Consider the following 18,212-nt stretch of genomic DNA (forward strand, 5'->3'; position numbering starts at 1 on the left):
TCCTTCTATCTGCCTACGAGAGATTGTACGGCTATTCTGGGACACCCTGTATATGTATATTTAAGCACAACGGCTCTTCATGTCCTTATATTCATATATTATTAGTTTAAAAGACTTATAGAGCCTGAGAGTAATCTTCATTTATCACTAATTGTTAAAAGTGAGATTGTATAAAACAAATATTTTGAAACGTGATAGTAAGAGCGCGACCGTTCTACTTTAGATTGGAGTATCATTTGCGGCGACAGTTGGTCTCTCTTCGAGGCTGCCGTGGTTTGTCGTCAATTAGGTCTCGGTTACGCCTCCGACGCCGTGCAGACCAATTTTTTCGGCAACGGAAAAACGACGTCGATATCGATAAGTGGAGTACAGTGTCGCGGAAACGAAAGTAATTTGGCCGAATGCCTGCACGACAAAGTTGTGAACTGCCCAGGTATAACGTCGACCAGTTACCATTTTCTTTTGTTGCAACACGTTTGCGACCAGAAAATGTGCCATAATATCAAATCGAAACTTCGTTATGCTATGCGAGAACGTGACGTTATAACGCGAAAAATTCGAGAAATACGATGTCGTAAAAAGTAAATCCAAACGAACGATTTCAGGACCGACGGAAAATATAGCGGGGGTGGTTTGCCATCGGGAGATGGCGGATCTTGTGTTCGATCACATCGAGCTGATGCGCACAGCGCATCTCGAAGACCGTCAGCTGTACTGGCTACAGTGCGCAATGGAGGAGAACTGCGTGGCCTCGCAAGCGTACAAGGTGCAACGCGAATCCGAGAGTTGGCATTTGGAAACGAGGCGGCTGTTGCGTTTCACCGCGAGAATTTTGAACGCGGGCACCGCGGACTTTCGCCCGTCTGTGCCTAAACACTTGTGGGAATGGCATATGTGTCACATGTGAGTGACGACGCGATTCGATATTGACGTCAAGAAGATAAAGAAAGACAGCGAGATCGTCGTTATCTCTTTCGACCGTAATATTGTTAATAGAAATCAGAGACTCGTGTACAACATTTTGTTTTGACAAGTAATCGTTATAAAAACAATAATTTCGGGGTAAAATGTCACTTTTAACGCAATCATCTTTTTTCACGCAGGCATTATCACTCGATGGAGGTGTTCGCCACTTTCGACGTAATCGATTCTAACGGCAATAAAGTTGCCGAAGGCCACAAAGCATCCTTCTGTCTCGAGGATAATCAATGTATGTCCGGCGTCCAACCAAGGTAAGAAATCCTGATAACGTATAATCGATCAGGTTTTTTTGTTCACGTGACGTCCACGTTTAATTTTGCCCCATTGTCCCGCTTTATTCTTTCTATAATTGCAGTCGCGATCGCGTTTTCCAGTTTATTAATTAGAGAAATTAATGATTTGCAAAATGTCATAAATGTGTTTTCAGATATAAATGCGCCAATTACGGCGACCAAGGCATTTCGGTTAATTGCAGTGACATTTACAAGCACAATATCGACTGCCAGTGGGTGGACATTACCGAACTCGAGCCGGGACACTATACGCTCAAAGTAAAGTTTTGTAATAAAGTTTATATTTTTCATAAATATGCATGACGAGAAGAAGTATCGTCGATAAAATTGCAAATATCTCGCGGGCTTTGGCGGGAACTGACGTCGGAGTAAAAAAATTTTACGAAGGAAATTTCTCTTCTTGGTTTTCAGGTCGCGGTGAATCCCGAATTTAAAGTCGGCGAGATGTCGTTTGATAACAACGCGGCGATCTGCCGCTTGCTATACACGGAAACTTTTGCAACTGTCCACAGTTGCATAATGGGACGACCCTGACGTAATGCGCACGATTGCAGAGATTGTTTTTGTTTTTTTTTAGTGAACGATTCGTGAAGTAAAATTAATATGTTCGATTGGACGTTTAGAAAAAAAAAAAAACACGAGATCTTATCAACGTAATAAAATATGTTGCAAAATATAATAGACGTTTTCTATGTTCAATTTCTTTTATATCAACTGTTTTTTTTTTTTTCAAAACCCAAGTTTGACACTTTTGTGCAAAGTACCTTTTAGGATCATTGAATTCCCAGTTTCCGCTTTCTCGTCTCTCCGAACTCGTGTATCGTTCCTTCATTCACGTAACTTTTCGAATAATCACAGAGTGTAGGACGACTCCAGACGGTTAATTACCAGCTCTCTTGGTCTAACTATATACGAGCTATCTAGACTTGCGCGCCTCGCGAGAAGCAACCGGACGTTCAGATCGAAGCTGCTCTCTGTCGAGGCGACCTCCTCGCTCCACATACTCGCCGCGTGCGGAATCTCAAGTTTCGGAGTCTAGGAACCGAATTTATAGACGTACCGGCCGGACGTGGAGCTACTAGTCGCTCTAGATTTCCGTGAGAGCAACCCTCTCTAAAATTTTTCGGACAAATTTGTTTTTTTTTTTGGAAAACGCTCTTTTCCTCTCGGTTCGAAACAATTGTTCATGATCTTTCGGATTTGGCTATTGTGTAACTTTGGAAATCGATTTGCCTATTCCGTACGCGCGCGTATCTACTGACGATCGTCGGATTGATATGTATATCGTTACATGTTAATGTTATTTTATGACAAAAAAAAAGCTACGCAACGACACATCGTCGAATCAACACATCGTTCGTACGACTGCGCGGAACTGAGTCTCAGGTGTATTATCGAAAATTCGAAATCGCTCTAGGTGAGAATTCGAGATAGAGACGTTACTTGCGCGCACTATAGTTGAACGCAACTGCTACCTGTTACCTTTCGCGGATGCTCGAGTCCAGATGTATCTATACCTAGAACGAATGTGGCTCATCGATTCGTACGTACTTGATGCCTCGATGTTACCATCGAATGTTAAGAGAGTTTATAAAAATAAACGATTAAATATTCGCGCGTAATATGGATAAATTGAACGTAGATTGAGAACGATGCGATTATTAATAAAAAAAAATATTATAATTAAAAGTCGATTGTTCTCATTTTTATCCGCCTGACTTTATCGATGATTACAGAACATCTCGTAATTGTATAATACAACCAGATTAGAATGTAGCGTGTCGGAAACGGAAAGAGAGAGATGTGCAATAATTGTTCTGTGTGTTTAAAAGTTGTTGCGTAATTAATTTCGATTCGAAAATTCTTTTTTATATTATTCAAAGAAATCGGTATCTACATCAATCAGATACATCGCATATATCGGCAACGTGACTGATGATATAATTCATTTAGAAAAAAATAGAAAGAGGGGTGACTCGCGACAAGGGTACGGCTTCCCTCAGTTGCGTTTGAACGGAGCGTGGTGTCACGGCGACTTTTTTTATTTAGAGAAAAACGTGTAATGTAATTTCACACAGATACACACACACACACACACATACACAGATAGAACGACCCTCACCCTAGAGACAATTGTTCGAAGAAAACATTTTTCAAATGTCATTGAGAATTATTAAAGAATGTGAAACATTATTTTAAACACTATAAATAGCGAAACTTTTTCCGAGATGAAATTCTACGATGTCGTTTGAAGGGCAGCTACAGAAAACTCGGAAAACTCTTGTCACACGAGTTTGTTTTTTTTTTTCAAGTGCATTATTCGAAGAAAGAAAAATCGATAATGAATGTAAAGCTACACTTTTAAAGGTGAGTATACACGTAGCAAATACGAACACATTTGATTAGCCGAAGAACAGATCAATGCGATTGGTAAATTTTGCGCTTGTTCGCCTCGTAGCACGTATCTAGCTTAAGATGAACTTTGACATTCGCCCTGTAATCGTAAAAATTGGAACATCGCGAGGGTGCGAGGAGATGCGCGTATCTCGTGTTGAATGTCGAAGTGGCGCTTGTCACGCGATTTAATAAACGCCATCGAAATTAATGGCCGCGAGAGCGGATGGGACTTTCGTGAAGGATGCCTTTCGTGCTAAACGACGCTTTGGCGCTTTGCGTGACGTCACTCAAGTCGAACGGCGAATACTAATCATTGCGCGTAATTTGCGAAAGTAAGAATTTTGCTATCATTCAAAATTGCGTACAAAAGTAAGAATCTAAAATGCTAAAATTGTTTCTGCTTTAGTGATAAACAATGATGGCAAATGATATGCTGATCAGAACTTTATTCGTGCTGAGCGTTATTCCGTTGACTTTAAGCACGCGCGAACAATTTCTGTGTTTTAAAAACAGCACGTTATTGGAAACCGCGGGCGACGCTATTTTAACCGGTAAGCCGTTAATTTAAGTAACAATTTTATTTGAATCAATTACATCTCGAAAATCTTTAAATAAGTGTAAAGCGAGTTATTTAAAAAAAACTTAAAAAATGTTTTGTAATACTGTTGATTTTTTTGTGAACGCCAATCAGTTTTTGTGGACGCCAATTATGGACAGTATTGCAATATATCGTCTGCTGAGGGTTTCCAGCAAGTTTTAACTGCGCTACACGTGGTGCGAACTTTGAATAAGTACGACTACGTACCAGATGTAAAGTTGGGTAAGCGAAATAAACTATTTTGCATATTTGTTGGCAAGTAATTAACACCGTGACACAAGCAACGATAGATAGAAAATAACTCGCCAGATAAACTCTTACAAAGTAATCTCTGTCGTTTTTAGTTAGTTTTTCATAAATAATTCCGTATCTTTTAACAGGATTAAGAATTGTTGACACGTGTCACGACGAAGTTACAATATTTCGACAAATCTTGCAAGTAGCGAGCGAGTATAATTGCGACTACGAGCTGGGACTGGTCGTATCGTCTCGATATAATTCCGTAGCAGATCCTTTTCGCAATTATGGAGGTCTGCTTATCAATACTTACGAAAAACAGAATTTCATAGAACCCGCGATCGAAATTCTGGTGCATTATCTGAGCACCAGATACGAAATCGTCGATTTGGTTCTCGCTGCCACGAATTCCGTTCGCGATCGTTTCCTGGAGATTACGAGAAACGCCGGTGTGTGCGTGAAGCGGCATAATGAATATTTTACCGATAACATGGATGCAAATGTCACGGTGCTGATAGTCATGATTGGCGAGCGAAATGACATAGAACGATGGTTGAGCGAGAATGGGAAATCAACGACTTCCAAAAAAACATTGATTCTGCTGCCGCTCGGCGGCTCGAATATTGATGGCAAGTAATTTCAGTGCTGACGAAGAAAAAATCACGAACAATTAATCAATTTTATAAAAGTTATAAATAAATACGCACAGTAAAAAAATGGTAATTTTAACATTTTTTGCATGTTCCAGAAGGTCCACTCTAAATTTTATGTTAAAATAACTCATTCGTTGTGAGTCACTTATTGACAAACTAGTAAAGTCAAATACTTGACACAATACATTTATATTTGTTATTTTGACTGTAAGCGTGATGTAAAAATAACATAAAATAATTAAAACTACACAAAACAGTAGTTACAGCAACTTGTAAGAAATGTAAATAAAACATTTTAGTTTGTACAATGTGGCCAAAGATTTAAAAAATTTTTTTAGTGTGTTAAATTGACTTTGAGACATCTAGATTAATTGAAATCACTGTGTTAAAAGCACTTAAACAATATTCCATTTTTAAATGACTTGCAAAAAATGTTAATTTGCGAAGTTAACATAAATTTAACACGTGAAAAGATTAAAAAAATAATAATAACATATCAGTATTATGTTAATTTTACATTGAAGTAGTAATCAAAACGTCGTAACACAAGAAAAGTTCTACATTTTGACGCACAATTTTTTTACTGTGCACACACAAACACACCTACACACAAAGTTATATTGTGCAAATGCGGTAGTTACATACATTACCAACTCTAATAGCAGTTGGAAGCTAAGCAGTTTCGCGCAAGCGTCGGCTTTAATCCTAGATTAAACTCTCCTTTGTATCTGTCCAAAATTTAAATCAAGACAACAAGGCAACAAAACAATTAAACTATAATTAAAGTCAACCGATGTTGCTGAAGTATAAGCAAATCAATTTACATTTTACGACTTGGTAAAACACCCGTTTAGGAGTAGATTCTCCAAACGTTTGAAAGATCAAACGACTAAACGATCAGACGATTAACGTCAACTCGTCTATCTACCAATTAAATTACTAATTAAATTTCACTATAAATGTGTGAATTAAAATGTATAGATGAGGAAGAAATATTGACGCAACTTTAAATTACAAATATTTCAAAGTAGTTTAATAATTATTGCTTTCTGTGTATTTCTATGTATTTTTGATCGCGTTGAACCATCAATCTATAAAACGAGACGTGTTAAATATTTCAGATCTTATACCCTCCGGATCGTACGTTATTAAACCAGAAACTCCTGACTTTGATTTCGAGAAATTCACAAACGTGGACGAATTTATGAAGAACTCCGAGGATTCGGCATACCACTCTCCCTATCTTCTCAGTATTGGCAAAGCTATAGTCGGCTTGGTGGAAGTTTCGTCGAGCGTCCGGGAGAGAAATTGTTCCATTGACAATTGCGATGACGACCAGAATTGTGCGGCGACGCAGTTCCGTTCGGAATCAACGCGGGAAATTCGCGAGTCCGATGTCTACGAGACTCTGCGCGTGCAACCAAAATCGCATTCGATAAAATACGTGGTTGCTATGAAGACGCAACATGAACTCGTCGATGTTGCTCTTTATGGAATTGAAATGTCCGAGTTGCGCGTTTTCTCGGACAAAATGATATCTAGAATGCCCGGGCTCTGTCTGGAGAATCTCGTTGGGAATTGCGAAAATTGTACGAATTTTCAAAAACGCGCAGACGAGCGTGATGTTACCGAAGGTAACAAACAAACTGAAGTGTATAATAAACTACGCGAAATTTTTAACGGTCGTGGGGGCCTACGCTAGATGTTTTTTGCATAATAAGTAAATAAATAAATATATATATGCCGGCTTTCCGTGCCATTTATATATATATAAATGGCACGGAAAGCCGGAGATTCAGGTTCCAGGTTCGACTCCTGGCCGAAGTGTTTTTTTCGCAATATTTTAACCCTCTATGGGCCCATGTAACTTTCAAGTCACAAGCTAATATATCCAGATTTTACCAAATAGTTTTAGTTTTTTTCACAAGATGATGTATACGTCTTAATTATATAATGCCTCCTGAAATAACCAATAACAATATTGATGACGGTTGGCAGCACCATCAACCTGAAGTGTCAAAATAAATACCTTGCAAGTTACATTTAAGAAAAAATTCGGTCCATAGAGGGTTAAAATTAAATAGGAGGTAAATGGGGATTTCTTATATAGGTAATGCAAGTATAACATCTTATATGAATTTAGAAATTGAAATTTAATTTCAAAACTCACGTGTAAAAATTTACACGTAAAATGTAATATACAGGGTGTCCCGTTTTAATGTACCACCTGGAATATCGCGAGAACTATGCATTTTCAAAGAAAATAGTTCAGACAAAACTTGCTTGGTTTTGAGAGGGAAACAAAATGGCGTCACTGATTTTTGAGTTGGTGGACGTTTTTTAAGGTCAATTCGAAGTCAACTTTGTTTTTGTAAGTGGAAATCCATATTTTTCTTTACATCTTATTCTGTAAAATCATCTTATTATGTAAAAAAAAAAACAACTTTTATCTGAACCATTTTTCCATCCGACTTCCATATTCCAAGATACAAAAAAATTTATGTTTTTCAAGATGTTTTATTTCCAATTGTTACTACCACCTTACCTGTAAAACTCACTGCAATAAATGCTCAAAGTAGTGAGAAAGAATGATGCTGATAGGAAATTGCTTGTAAAAGTATCAAGAAAACAAATTTCCTATGTGAATCATTCTTTCATAAAACGCGTAAATAAATACTTGGAAGTGCAAGGTCACCACTTTGAGCACTTATTGCAGTAAGTTTCACAGATGAAGTGGTATTAACAGTTGGAAATAAAACAAAAATGGTATAAGAAAACATCTTGAAAAACAAATAAATTTTTTTGTATCTTGGAATATGAAAGTCGGATGGAAAAATAATTCAGATAAAAGTTATTTGTTTTTTTACATAGAATAAGATGTTATAAAGAAAAATATGAGTTTTCGTTTACAAAAATAAAATTTATTCTAAATTGATCTTGAAAACGTCCACCAACTCAAAAATCAGTGACGCCATTTTGTTTCTCCCTCAAAACCAAGTTTCGTCTGAACTATTTTCTTTGAAAATGCATAGTTCTCGCGATATTCCAGGTGGTACATTAAAATGGAACATCTTGTACATATATGTATATGTATTTTTTTTATTACGCAAAAAACACTCAGCGTAAGCTTCCATGACCGTTTAAAATTTCGCGTACTTTAAAACTAAGAGCCTAAACTCATTATTATTAGAAATGTAATATGATAGAAATACAATTAAACGTAAAAAAATATATATTCTAGGAGACATCATTAGCAAAAGTGTCCTGAAAAGCAGCCTGTACGTTCCTGTTTTCCTGATTGCTATTGTGTGCGGCACGATCGTATGCTGCATCATCTTGATTTTCATCATTTATCGTTTCGTGACCGATGATATCCTCGACGGCAATCCGACTCTGACGATCATCCTCGTCCTGATGAATATGTTCACTTTGCTAACAGCGTTGCCCTTCTGCATGACGGACGATTATTTCGACGCGGAAAGTATAAACGCTCAAAAGATCCTTCTGACTACTCTCGCGTTTGGCTTCACATTTTCGATCGTGCTTTCGAGAACGCTGTTCATGGCCTTGTCTACGAGTGGTGTTCTCATCGCTCATATTAACGGATACTTGCTGAGTCTCATGGTGTTCTTCATGTCCGGCGTGCAGATCGCCATATCGATCATGTTTTTCATTCTGAACACCGTGAATTCGGCTGTGATCGTTAGAAGCTCTACTTTTATCGCGTTATTAGGTACGTTGATCTTTCCCCGAAAGTTGATCCCGAATTTATTTTACTTTTTATCTACAGTTCTTCGTATTTTTTTGTTTTAACAACCTAATTGTTTGCTTTTTTGTTGATAATGTTAATTTATTAAAGATTCTAATATCGTTTCCAGGATACGACATGTTCCTTTTAATCGCGCTATTTATCGCTTCCTTCTTCACTACTAAAATACAGCGCAATTATAACGAGGGAAAGTGTTTTCTCGGAACTGCTGGCGGTTTGTTGGTACTATGGACGACATGGCTGATTTGCTTCGTGTCGATGCAGCCGGAGAATCGCGATGTTATCGTTTCTTTCGGCATAATTGGCACCGCTTATTTGATTATTTTTGGCATCTTTATACCAAGAATCTATTATATGATTACGCTTCTGCCCGCGAGAAAAGATCTCGAAAGCAATATCGGCCATTCACCGGCTAATTCGATTGTCAACACGATTGTTAGACAGGTCAGAATACTGCACGTCCTTCTATTTATTTAAAGGCGCGCGCTAATTATAAAATTAAAAAAGAAACAATTTTTTTGATTGTTAATAAAAGAATTTTTCTACAGTCGCGTACTTCTCACGTTTGTCCTACTCGGGAAAATCAGATTCTACAAATGTCACCAATGTATCCAAACTATTACGGGAGTCCAAATCTGAGATCGAAACACATCGTTCGATGCAGAAATTCGAATCACCACGAAATGTCTGACTACGGATTTCAGGCGGAAATGAAAGAGATTAACGCTGATTACGACATACCGCAAATTTCTATTGAAGAAGCAGAGGTGAAATAATCGATCAAATTATTTATATTAATTAAATTGATATTGTCATTTTTTCATTAACTTTCCTATCATTTATTTTTTTAAACGATCACGCGAACAAAATTAAACTTATATCACATTTACACAGTAAAAAAAAAATGGTAATTTTAACATTTTTTGCATGTTCCAGGAGGTCCACTTTAAATTTTACGTTAAAATAACTCATTCGTTGTGAGTCACTTATTGACAAACTAGTAAAGTCAAATACTTGACACAATACTTTACATTTATATTTGTTATTTTGACTGTAAGCGTGATGTAAAAATAACATATAAAATAATTAAAACTGCACAAAACAATAGTTACAGTAACTCGTAAGAAATGTTAATAAAACATTTTAGTTTGTACAATGTGGCCACAGATTTAAAAAATTTTTTTAGTATGTTAAATTGACTTTGAGACATCTAGATTAATTGAAATCACTGTGTTAAAAGCACTTAAACAATATTCCATTTTTAAATGACATGCAAAAAATGTTAATTTGTGAAGTTAACATAAATTTGACACGCGTGAAAAGATTAAAAAAATAATAACATATCAGTATTATGTTAATTTTACATTGAAGTAATAATCAAAACGTCGTAACACAAGAAAAGTTCTACATTTTGACGCACAATTTTTTTTACTGTGTAAATATAAACGTTAGAATAACTAACTTTGAAAATCTTATAAATTTTCAGTCTTCAAGAAACGTCAAAATAGCACCAAATGATGTTGTATACGCGCAGCCAAGGATATACACCTCGCAAAGAATAGTTTTGGTGGAAAATAAAAATACAGAAAATATCCGCAGTAGAGATAATTCGTCACCCACTTCTATATCACACAGAATGTATCCCATGAGATACGCCAGTCCAGCGAATGTTGTGAGAGAGCAAAGGATCGATGAAGAGAATGAAGATGAAGAAGAGGAAGATGATGAGGATCGGGAAGATCAAGAGATCAAAAACGTCGTGAGAGTCACACGTTTTTAACAAATTAATGTACTCGAGTCATCATCTTCCTGTTTGACATTGTGCACAGACTTGTAAATTTTCTGCAAACTAAATAAATATGTGTACAATTTATCTCGATACATAGTTATCAAATTACTACAAAAAAAAAACTTGCAATTCCTCTATTTCGATCCGCATTAATTTTTTCCACAATAGCTTCTTTCATCATCGCGCAGAAAATTCCTTCTTTTTTCCTTAATAATCGTATAATCTTGCTAAACACCAACTTTCATTGCAATTATTGGCGAACTCACTGGCCATTTCGAGGACAGAACTTCGTCGTTGCGACAAGCGAGGCGGACACAAGCGGAAAGCCATGCACGACGCAGAATCAATTTGGCATGTACCTCAACGTCGAAATTGTATTATGGTCGATCGTAATTTCGCAAGCAGGGCACAGATGTGTACTGCGCGGGAATATCGATGACGAGATAGCGAGATAGCGGGCACAACAAAGGGACTCGCGGGAATGAAGTTTGCGCTCACCGCAGTGCGCGGTACGAGAGAACAATTCGTCATTTGCGCCTACGTTTTACTTTTTTTACTTTTTGTTAAAGAGAAATAAATGAACGTTCTATGAGAATAAAAAGTTCTCGCAAGTTAAATTTAACAAATACGAAACTTGGAATTTAATATCAAAAGAGTCAGAATATAAATATATTATTATTTATTTATTATAAAATTGAAACTATACCGTATTTATTTCGATTAATCGCATTTGAAAACACGTATATGGTGTGTATGACCTTTCGAGTCTTCTATCTATTAAATTACAACGTAGCCGCCTCATTGATGACGTCGCTACCCAGTTAGAAAAATTGTGAAAATATTGCACAAAAATGGCATCATAAATGACGACGATTTTTCATAAATGATTGCACTAAGATGATTCGCCATAACGCAACAAGTTTTATCGAAATAAAGTTTTGTAAATAATATTTGTCAAAAATTAGAAAAGAGTCGTTATGCATTTCCATAAGTATGTGAATTAATTTGATTTCTTCATATGCAATTATATATATTTCTATATGTTTTAAACATCACATAGCTGAAATTTTTTTATCAATTATTGAACAATTTCTTTTTAAATTTAATTTTGCAAACATACTGCAATAAGATGATTCGCCATATCGTTATTCTTTTGCTGAAATAGTATTTGGAAATTAATTTTGCAAACAGTTACAAATATTTTATAAAAGATCAATATTTTTACATCTATTTCTCATAATATATTTACATAATTGCAAATCACAATTTTCATCCAAGATTTTGTCACATAATTTCATAAATGTTTTCCTATTGGGGTAGTATTCTTCGAAGAGCAATTTACGCGCGCGCGCGCGCGCGCTCGGCCACGTGTATCGCTATTTATTTCCAGATCATGAGACCACCGTGAAAATTGCGAAAAATCAGAACGTCTGGAGACGGCCGATAAGCCGCCATAATAGAGATAAATCGAAAAGTGCATCGGCTCGTGAAAGGGTGCGTCATCCGAACTAACCTTCGCATTGCCCCCCATGAAAAAGCTTCTGCGCAAGGACGAGCTTTCAGCAGCTATAAAAGCTCGCACGAGACTCGTCCACTTTTCAGTCATATTTAGAGCTCTTCAAGTGATAAAAAAAAAGTGTAATTTTGAGAGGAGCTACTTGAATTACGTGCGCTTATCAGATTGAAGAAAAGAGAAAAAGAGAAGGTCGATCGCGGAAAGTTTATTGATGTACAAAAAAAAAATTATTCTGTATTTTCAAGTAAAAAAAACCTCCATCAGGAAATGTAATAGATAAGCGCTATTTGATAAAAATTATTTCGAATTTAATTACCAGGTTATTCGATATTGAATATTGTAAGACCGCGATATTCGATATTAAATATTGTAAATTTTCTTTGTAAAAGACAAAACTTCACTTGCGGCTGTTTTCTCGCAAACATCGCGACAAATACATCTGTATGGTGCAATTATTTTTGTTTTGCATTGTCATCGTAATCAATGAACGAGAATGAGATCGAACGACCTGAAGAGCAACTGCGTGATCACCGTCGCGGTGGTTTATCTCAGTATCTTGCTGGATAATGTCTTGTTGACAGTAGTTGGTAATTAAAACCGGAATGAAAGAGAGAGAGAGAGAGAGAGAGAGAGAGAGAGAAATAAGTCACTTGATAGGCCGCGCAATTTGCTGATCCGTAAAATGTTTCAGTGCCGATTATTTCCGATTATCTGTGCACACTCGACGTGAACACGACCGCGACCAACGAGGAGGACGAGAACGGCAGGGTGGGATTACTGTTGAGCTCAAAAGCTTTAGTTCAATTAATTTTGAATCCCGTCGTGGGTACCCTAACCGGCACTGTGGGATACACTATACCCCTTGTTTTCGGAAATCTGAATCTCTTGCTGGCTGCTTTGCGTGAGTTATAGAGACGTCATTTTCACTCACATCGACGGTTTTTTGCTAAATAAAATCACATATTTGAATCAACAATTTAAACAACTATATATATATATAGAGAAAACAATTATTTTAATAATTTCTAATTTAACTGTAATCCTGATATTTTTATTTTGATAAAAGAAATTGTGGGAGTAACGCATTTTATTTGATTGTAAAATATTAAAACTTGTGCAAAAATTCTGACGTCTTCTTTCTATCTACTATTATTATATTCTACTGTTTAACGAAAAAACAATTTCACATAATTTTTTTTTAAATAAAATGATGCTTTTGTGAATGTAAAATTTTCTTGTCGCAGTATTCGCATTCGGACAAACGTACGAAGTGCTGTTCTTAGCTCGGAGCATTCAAGGCATAGCCTCGGCATGCATAGCGGTCTCCGGCATGTCTCTGGTTGCATCTCACTACGCCGAAGAAGATGAGAGATCCAAAATCATGGGTTTCGTTCTCGGCAGCATCGCTCTCGGTGTTCTACTGGGTTATCCAATCGGTTCTGTTCTTTACGATCTCGAGGGCAAAATGGCACCTTTTCTATTGGTGTCTTGCCTCATTGTTGTAGTTATTTGTAAGTAATTTAATAAAAAACTATAAAAAAAACTGCACGAAATAATTACCTTGTTTCAAAATAGCGAAAAATTGAAACGTGTTAATTTTTACAGGTTTGCAAATCTTGACATTCAACATCCAGACGAATGCAGAAGTAAGTACGTTCTTCTTTTTTTTAATGTGCAACTTTAGTTTAATTAAAAATGAGAACGTACAAAACACGTTCTTATATAATAATATAAAGCAAAATCGAATCCGTTTTGTTTTAATTAAATCTTATGATTTTATTAGCCAAGCGAAGAACAGAACACTTGGACGCATTTATTGTCTAATATACATATCCTTATCATCTTCGGTGCCATTTGGTGTTCAACATCGCCAATGGCTATATTAGAACCTTGCTTGCCAATTTGGCTTCGAACTCACATAAAACCTAAGGTTCGTAACGAATTTATTGTATTATTTTACAAAGATGCTAATAAAAAAATGTCAATAAACATTTTGCTCACCAACTTTCGTTTACTTTGGATTTCGTGTGTTAATTTCACTTGACTCAATAAACGTTTGAAAAACACAGAAAAGTTTTAAGCTTTTAATATTTTGCAGAAATGGCAACTCGGCACGGTATTCATTCCGGATAGTCTAGGCTACTTAATTGGAACTAACTTCTTTGGCGTGGTAGCGTATCGTTACGGGCGCAGCAAAGTGGCGATTCTGGCCATGTTCGTGGTCGGCGTCAGCGCCATTCTCATTCCATCGGCAAACGCAATGTCGCAACTGATATTCCCGCATTTTGGGATGGGTTTGGGCATCGGCGTTGCCGATGCGGCTCTGGTGCCATTACTGGCCAGCTTGGTGGACCACAATGGCAACTACGGACCCGTTTATTCAATCCAACAAGTGGCTGTCAGCCTGGCCTACTCTTTAGGTAAAAACATTGAGATCAAAAAATTAAGACACCTCATAAGAGTAATAAAACTAGTCTTCGAAAACCAAAAATAGTTTTTTCTTCAAGATAAAACTGTGCACATAATTGCGTGAATTGAATTTTAAAGGACCCATCATAGGCGGCGAAATGGTCAAGGCCGTGGGATTTCCATGGGTCATGCGAATCGTGGGTATCGTGAATATAGCGTATTGTCCGGTGTTGATATATCTCACGTTGGAACGAAGGAAGTTACTGGCTCAGAAGGAGCAAAAGAAAGATTACGACACGTTTCAAAAATCCGCGGCACCGTACGAAAGATTTCACGATTCCGACGACGATCTTTGACGGTAAACATTAAATATCATAGTAAATATTTGTTTTTTAAGAGAATGATTCGTAAACGAATGGAGAAGATAATATACCAACAATTATCATAATTATCATAATTAGAGCGAGTTATTGTTCAGTAGATTAGCACGCGCGTATGCAATATCAAATATCGCTTATATTCGCTTTTAGATACTTCGGGACAGCATCTGGTGACGTGTCTCTAATTAAACGCGCTATGTAACACACCGGGTCTTTGTAACTGCCAACCAACTGAATTATTGGCCGAACAACATCCCTGGGACTATCATTCGTGCGGCAGAACGACGTTCTCTCAGATCGAAGAACAGGAATTCATTGAATTCAAGGGAGCGATATGCAACACGGACAAGAAGCGCGTTTGCGATTCCATAAAGTAGAAAACATGACAACGATCGATCGGCCGGCTGGCCGGTTCTCCTTGCTAATGTACTCGGAGCTATAGCAAAATTCTGTTACGTTGTGCATTAACGGTCTACTTCGAATATTCGCTCATCATTAGCCCACGCAGAGATCAGAATGTGCGCCTAATCAACATATTATACATATTTCGAAATTTTTTGTTGCTTCTAAGAGTTAAGAATTTAAAAAAAGCAACCTCAAAATAACATACAATATGAAAAAAATATTAGATACAAAACTTTCCCTCATTAATTGTTTCAAAAAAAGTTTAATATATATATAATATATATACAAGGTGTCCCAGAATTGGTGTGACATCTCTCGTAGACAGGTAAAAGAAGTAAACCTGAGTCGAAAAGTCCTGAACCATTTTTTTTCTATTATTTATAATAAAGGAGTAATTATTGAATAAATCAGAGGCCAATCAGCGCCGATCTATAGCCAGGCACACGTCAGTGAACCGCGCGGAGCGCTCACACACATACCAGGCGCGTGACTCACTGCCGTGCGCCTGGCTAAAGGTCGGCCTGATTTACTTAACAATTACTCCTTTATTATAAATAATAGAAAAAAAATGATTCTGGACTTTTCGACTCAGTTTTACTCCTTCTACCTGTCTACGAGAGATGTCACACCAATTCTGGGACACCCTGTATAATATAATATAATATAAATATAATATAAATATAATATATATATATAAAAATAAAGCTAAGAACAATTAATCGTAGAAAAGTTAAACCGATAAATATACATCCTTATTTTTTCAAAACAATTGAAGATACAACGCGAACAAGTGGCGGACGTCGGTGTTCGAGAAATTTGTAAAGCGGGAAACGAGGGAGGATATGAGATGGAGAGTAACTTTATCACCCCCGGGGGTTTATTCGGTGAACAACACCGATCGTCGTTAGCAAAGCTGTTGCACTAATCACATGGCCGCAATGTGAGAGAAGCTAAATGCAACCCAGTGGGCGGCGTGTGAGCACACACCGCGCAAATCTTTTTAAAGATGAATTGTTCCCCTCAAAAAAAAAGCATTGTTGCACTAATTTATGGCTGAATTATTAATAATGTAAAATTCAATGTTATTAATAATCTCTGATCGATGAGTTGTCGCTACAAAGTTGCGTGTCATTTGTAGCCAATAGGTAAAATGTCTCTAAAATCAATATTATACATATGTGTTGACATGTAACTCTCTAAATTGTAAAATCAATAAAACAATTTGACCTTCTTCCACAGACATCAAATAAAAGTTTTGTTTTTAAGATCAGCTCGCTCTTCACAAAAGTTTTAACAACAATATTTTTATGATGTTATTTATTCCGATTGTGCCCTCATTCGCGAAATGATTTGCATAAACGTATCTCTTCTCGTACTTATGTAATTTTCTTTCGACAACAAATTAGACTATTTGTATGTATCGTTTTTGCGAAAAAGTTTCCGTAAATTAACGAAAAAGTTAATTTTGTTCAGCACACGAATGTCACAGAAAAAAAAAAAAAAAATAAGAGTTAAATTATATTCTATAAATAGAAAATGGTGTGCGTGTGTGTACGTGTAACTCTAATCTCGCGCGAAATAAAGTGCGGTGAATAGTATGTCGGGCAAAGCTCTTCGCTATGTCGTTAGCAGAACGAGGATAGGTAAAGAAAGCCGTAATAAAACGTGAAAGAGACGACAAGGCGAAGTCAGTGACTGAAAAGACGCGAAAGAGCGTATATTTAATGGAAGAGCCATAATGACGGTCCGGTAAGTCGACCGCGGAACATTTTGATAGCCTCGTTCGGTTACGCAAACATGAGGAGTAACATTGAAATAACGCGGTGAAAAAAAAAAAAAAAAAAAATCACGTCGGATATATCGAGTGAATTATTGTACGGTTGTGTACAACTTCTAGATTTTCCTGAACAATTTTTAAACGTTCTTCACAGACGCATTTAAATTTCGATCACGCGTCGTGCGACCAATCTTTAGAGACGATGTCTTCATCATTTATTATTTTCTCTTTCAATAAAGTGGTCTTTTCACTTTTCCACGTTCCTGTCGCGGACACTGTCTCATTTCTGTTCGCCAATATATATCCGTCTTTGTATTCCGGGATTTGACAGAGATTAGTGACAACATCGTTGCACGAAAGATCGCAAAATAAATTCAATGATAAAGCGTGCCAACCCTCGTCGTCGACCCTGAAGCGAAATTTAGCGATCGCCTTCACCCACGAAGCCATGACCCCCTTTTCCCTCATCGTCGCTAATGATTCATTCAGTCCCCATCAAATCTCGATGACCCCTACTCGCACTTTTTTTTACGCAGTGCGTCATTGTCTATCTCATTCTGATTAAAAAATCCCGTCCTTTTTCCATCGCTTCGTTTTTCAAAACTTTATCATTCTGGCTAGAATCCAATTCTCGCGACATCGAAACCCACGATAATTTATTCACCACTCTTGGTTGTGTATATTTTAGAATTGTGTACGTTGGAGACACGCGATTTTGCATGTTTAGAATTATGTGAAAAACAAAAAAAACAAAAAAAACAAGATGGAAGTTCACAACTACCTATATATTCAAAAAGTAGTTTCAACAGGCAGCATTTCAGAATTTCTATTGCAACAATAGATCTGTGAAGCTCCGATTGTGATCGGATATTGTCTTCATAATTTGCTGACATTTACATGAAATAATAGAATCTCATAGACATACGCAATATAACAAGTACAGTTATTTCAAAGAAACACAATACACACATGTATATGTATGAATATTACCACTTCTATTTAAAGAAT

The 18,212-nt window shown here is 36.8% G+C and overlaps 4 protein-coding genes across 12 annotated transcripts in view; 3 read left to right on the forward strand and 1 right to left on the reverse strand.

Annotated features, from left to right (window-relative positions):
- Positions 1-1,905, forward strand: part of LOC109860238 (lysyl oxidase homolog 3) — an 8,304-nt gene extending 6,399 nt beyond the window's left edge. For all 5 annotated transcript variants that reach the window (XM_020439196.1, XM_020439192.1, XM_020439193.1 and 2 more), the window contains exons 5-9: positions 224-433; positions 606-903; positions 1,104-1,232; positions 1,409-1,532; positions 1,686-1,905. In XM_020439196.1, coding sequence (XP_020294785.1) covers positions 224-433; positions 606-903; positions 1,104-1,232; positions 1,409-1,532; positions 1,686-1,808 — 884 coding nt within the window. In that variant the 3' untranslated portion in view covers positions 1,809-1,905. The remainder of the gene's footprint in view (positions 1-223; positions 434-605; positions 904-1,103; positions 1,233-1,408; positions 1,533-1,685) is intronic.
- The window catches only part of LOC109860236 (G protein-coupled receptor kinase 2), a 60,402-nt gene that overhangs the window by 29,639 nt on the left and 12,551 nt on the right, over positions 1-18,212 (reverse strand). The window lies entirely within an intron of this gene.
- LOC109860235 (protein bride of sevenless) lies at positions 1,965-10,785 on the forward strand. Of its 5 annotated transcripts, none has more exons than XM_020439187.1 (9): positions 1,965-4,003; positions 4,078-4,222; positions 4,363-4,491; positions 4,650-5,117; positions 6,263-6,793; positions 8,401-8,892; positions 9,038-9,372; positions 9,477-9,695; positions 10,415-10,785. In XM_020439187.1, the coding sequence occupies exons 2-9, from the start codon at positions 4,087-4,089 to the stop codon at positions 10,706-10,708; spliced, it is 2,604 nt and encodes an 867-aa protein (XP_020294776.1). In that variant the 5' UTR covers positions 1,965-4,003; positions 4,078-4,086; the 3' UTR covers positions 10,709-10,785. The 5 variants fall into 5 exon arrangements, with proteins under 5 accessions (XP_020294776.1, XP_020294773.1, XP_020294772.1 ...); XM_020439184.1 differs by lacking the exon at positions 4,650-5,117 and having other exon boundaries at positions 1,965-3,641; positions 3,733-4,003; positions 6,281-6,793; XM_020439183.1 differs by lacking the exon at positions 4,650-5,117 and having other exon boundaries at positions 6,281-6,793.
- Positions 12,727-15,558, forward strand: LOC109860239 (synaptic vesicular amine transporter). Its single transcript, XM_020439197.1, has 8 exons — positions 12,727-12,820; positions 12,925-13,134; positions 13,478-13,744; positions 13,839-13,879; positions 14,017-14,163; positions 14,332-14,653; positions 14,781-15,000; positions 15,173-15,558. The coding sequence occupies exons 1-7, from the start codon at positions 12,727-12,729 to the stop codon at positions 14,996-14,998; spliced, it is 1,299 nt and encodes a 432-aa protein (XP_020294786.1). The 3' UTR covers positions 14,999-15,000; positions 15,173-15,558.

This window comes from Pseudomyrmex gracilis, unplaced genomic scaffold (assembly GCF_002006095.1).
Source record: "Pseudomyrmex gracilis isolate BER0280 unplaced genomic scaffold, ASM200609v1 scaffold_352, whole genome shotgun sequence".
Taxonomy (NCBI): Eukaryota; Metazoa; Arthropoda; class Insecta; order Hymenoptera; family Formicidae; genus Pseudomyrmex; species Pseudomyrmex gracilis.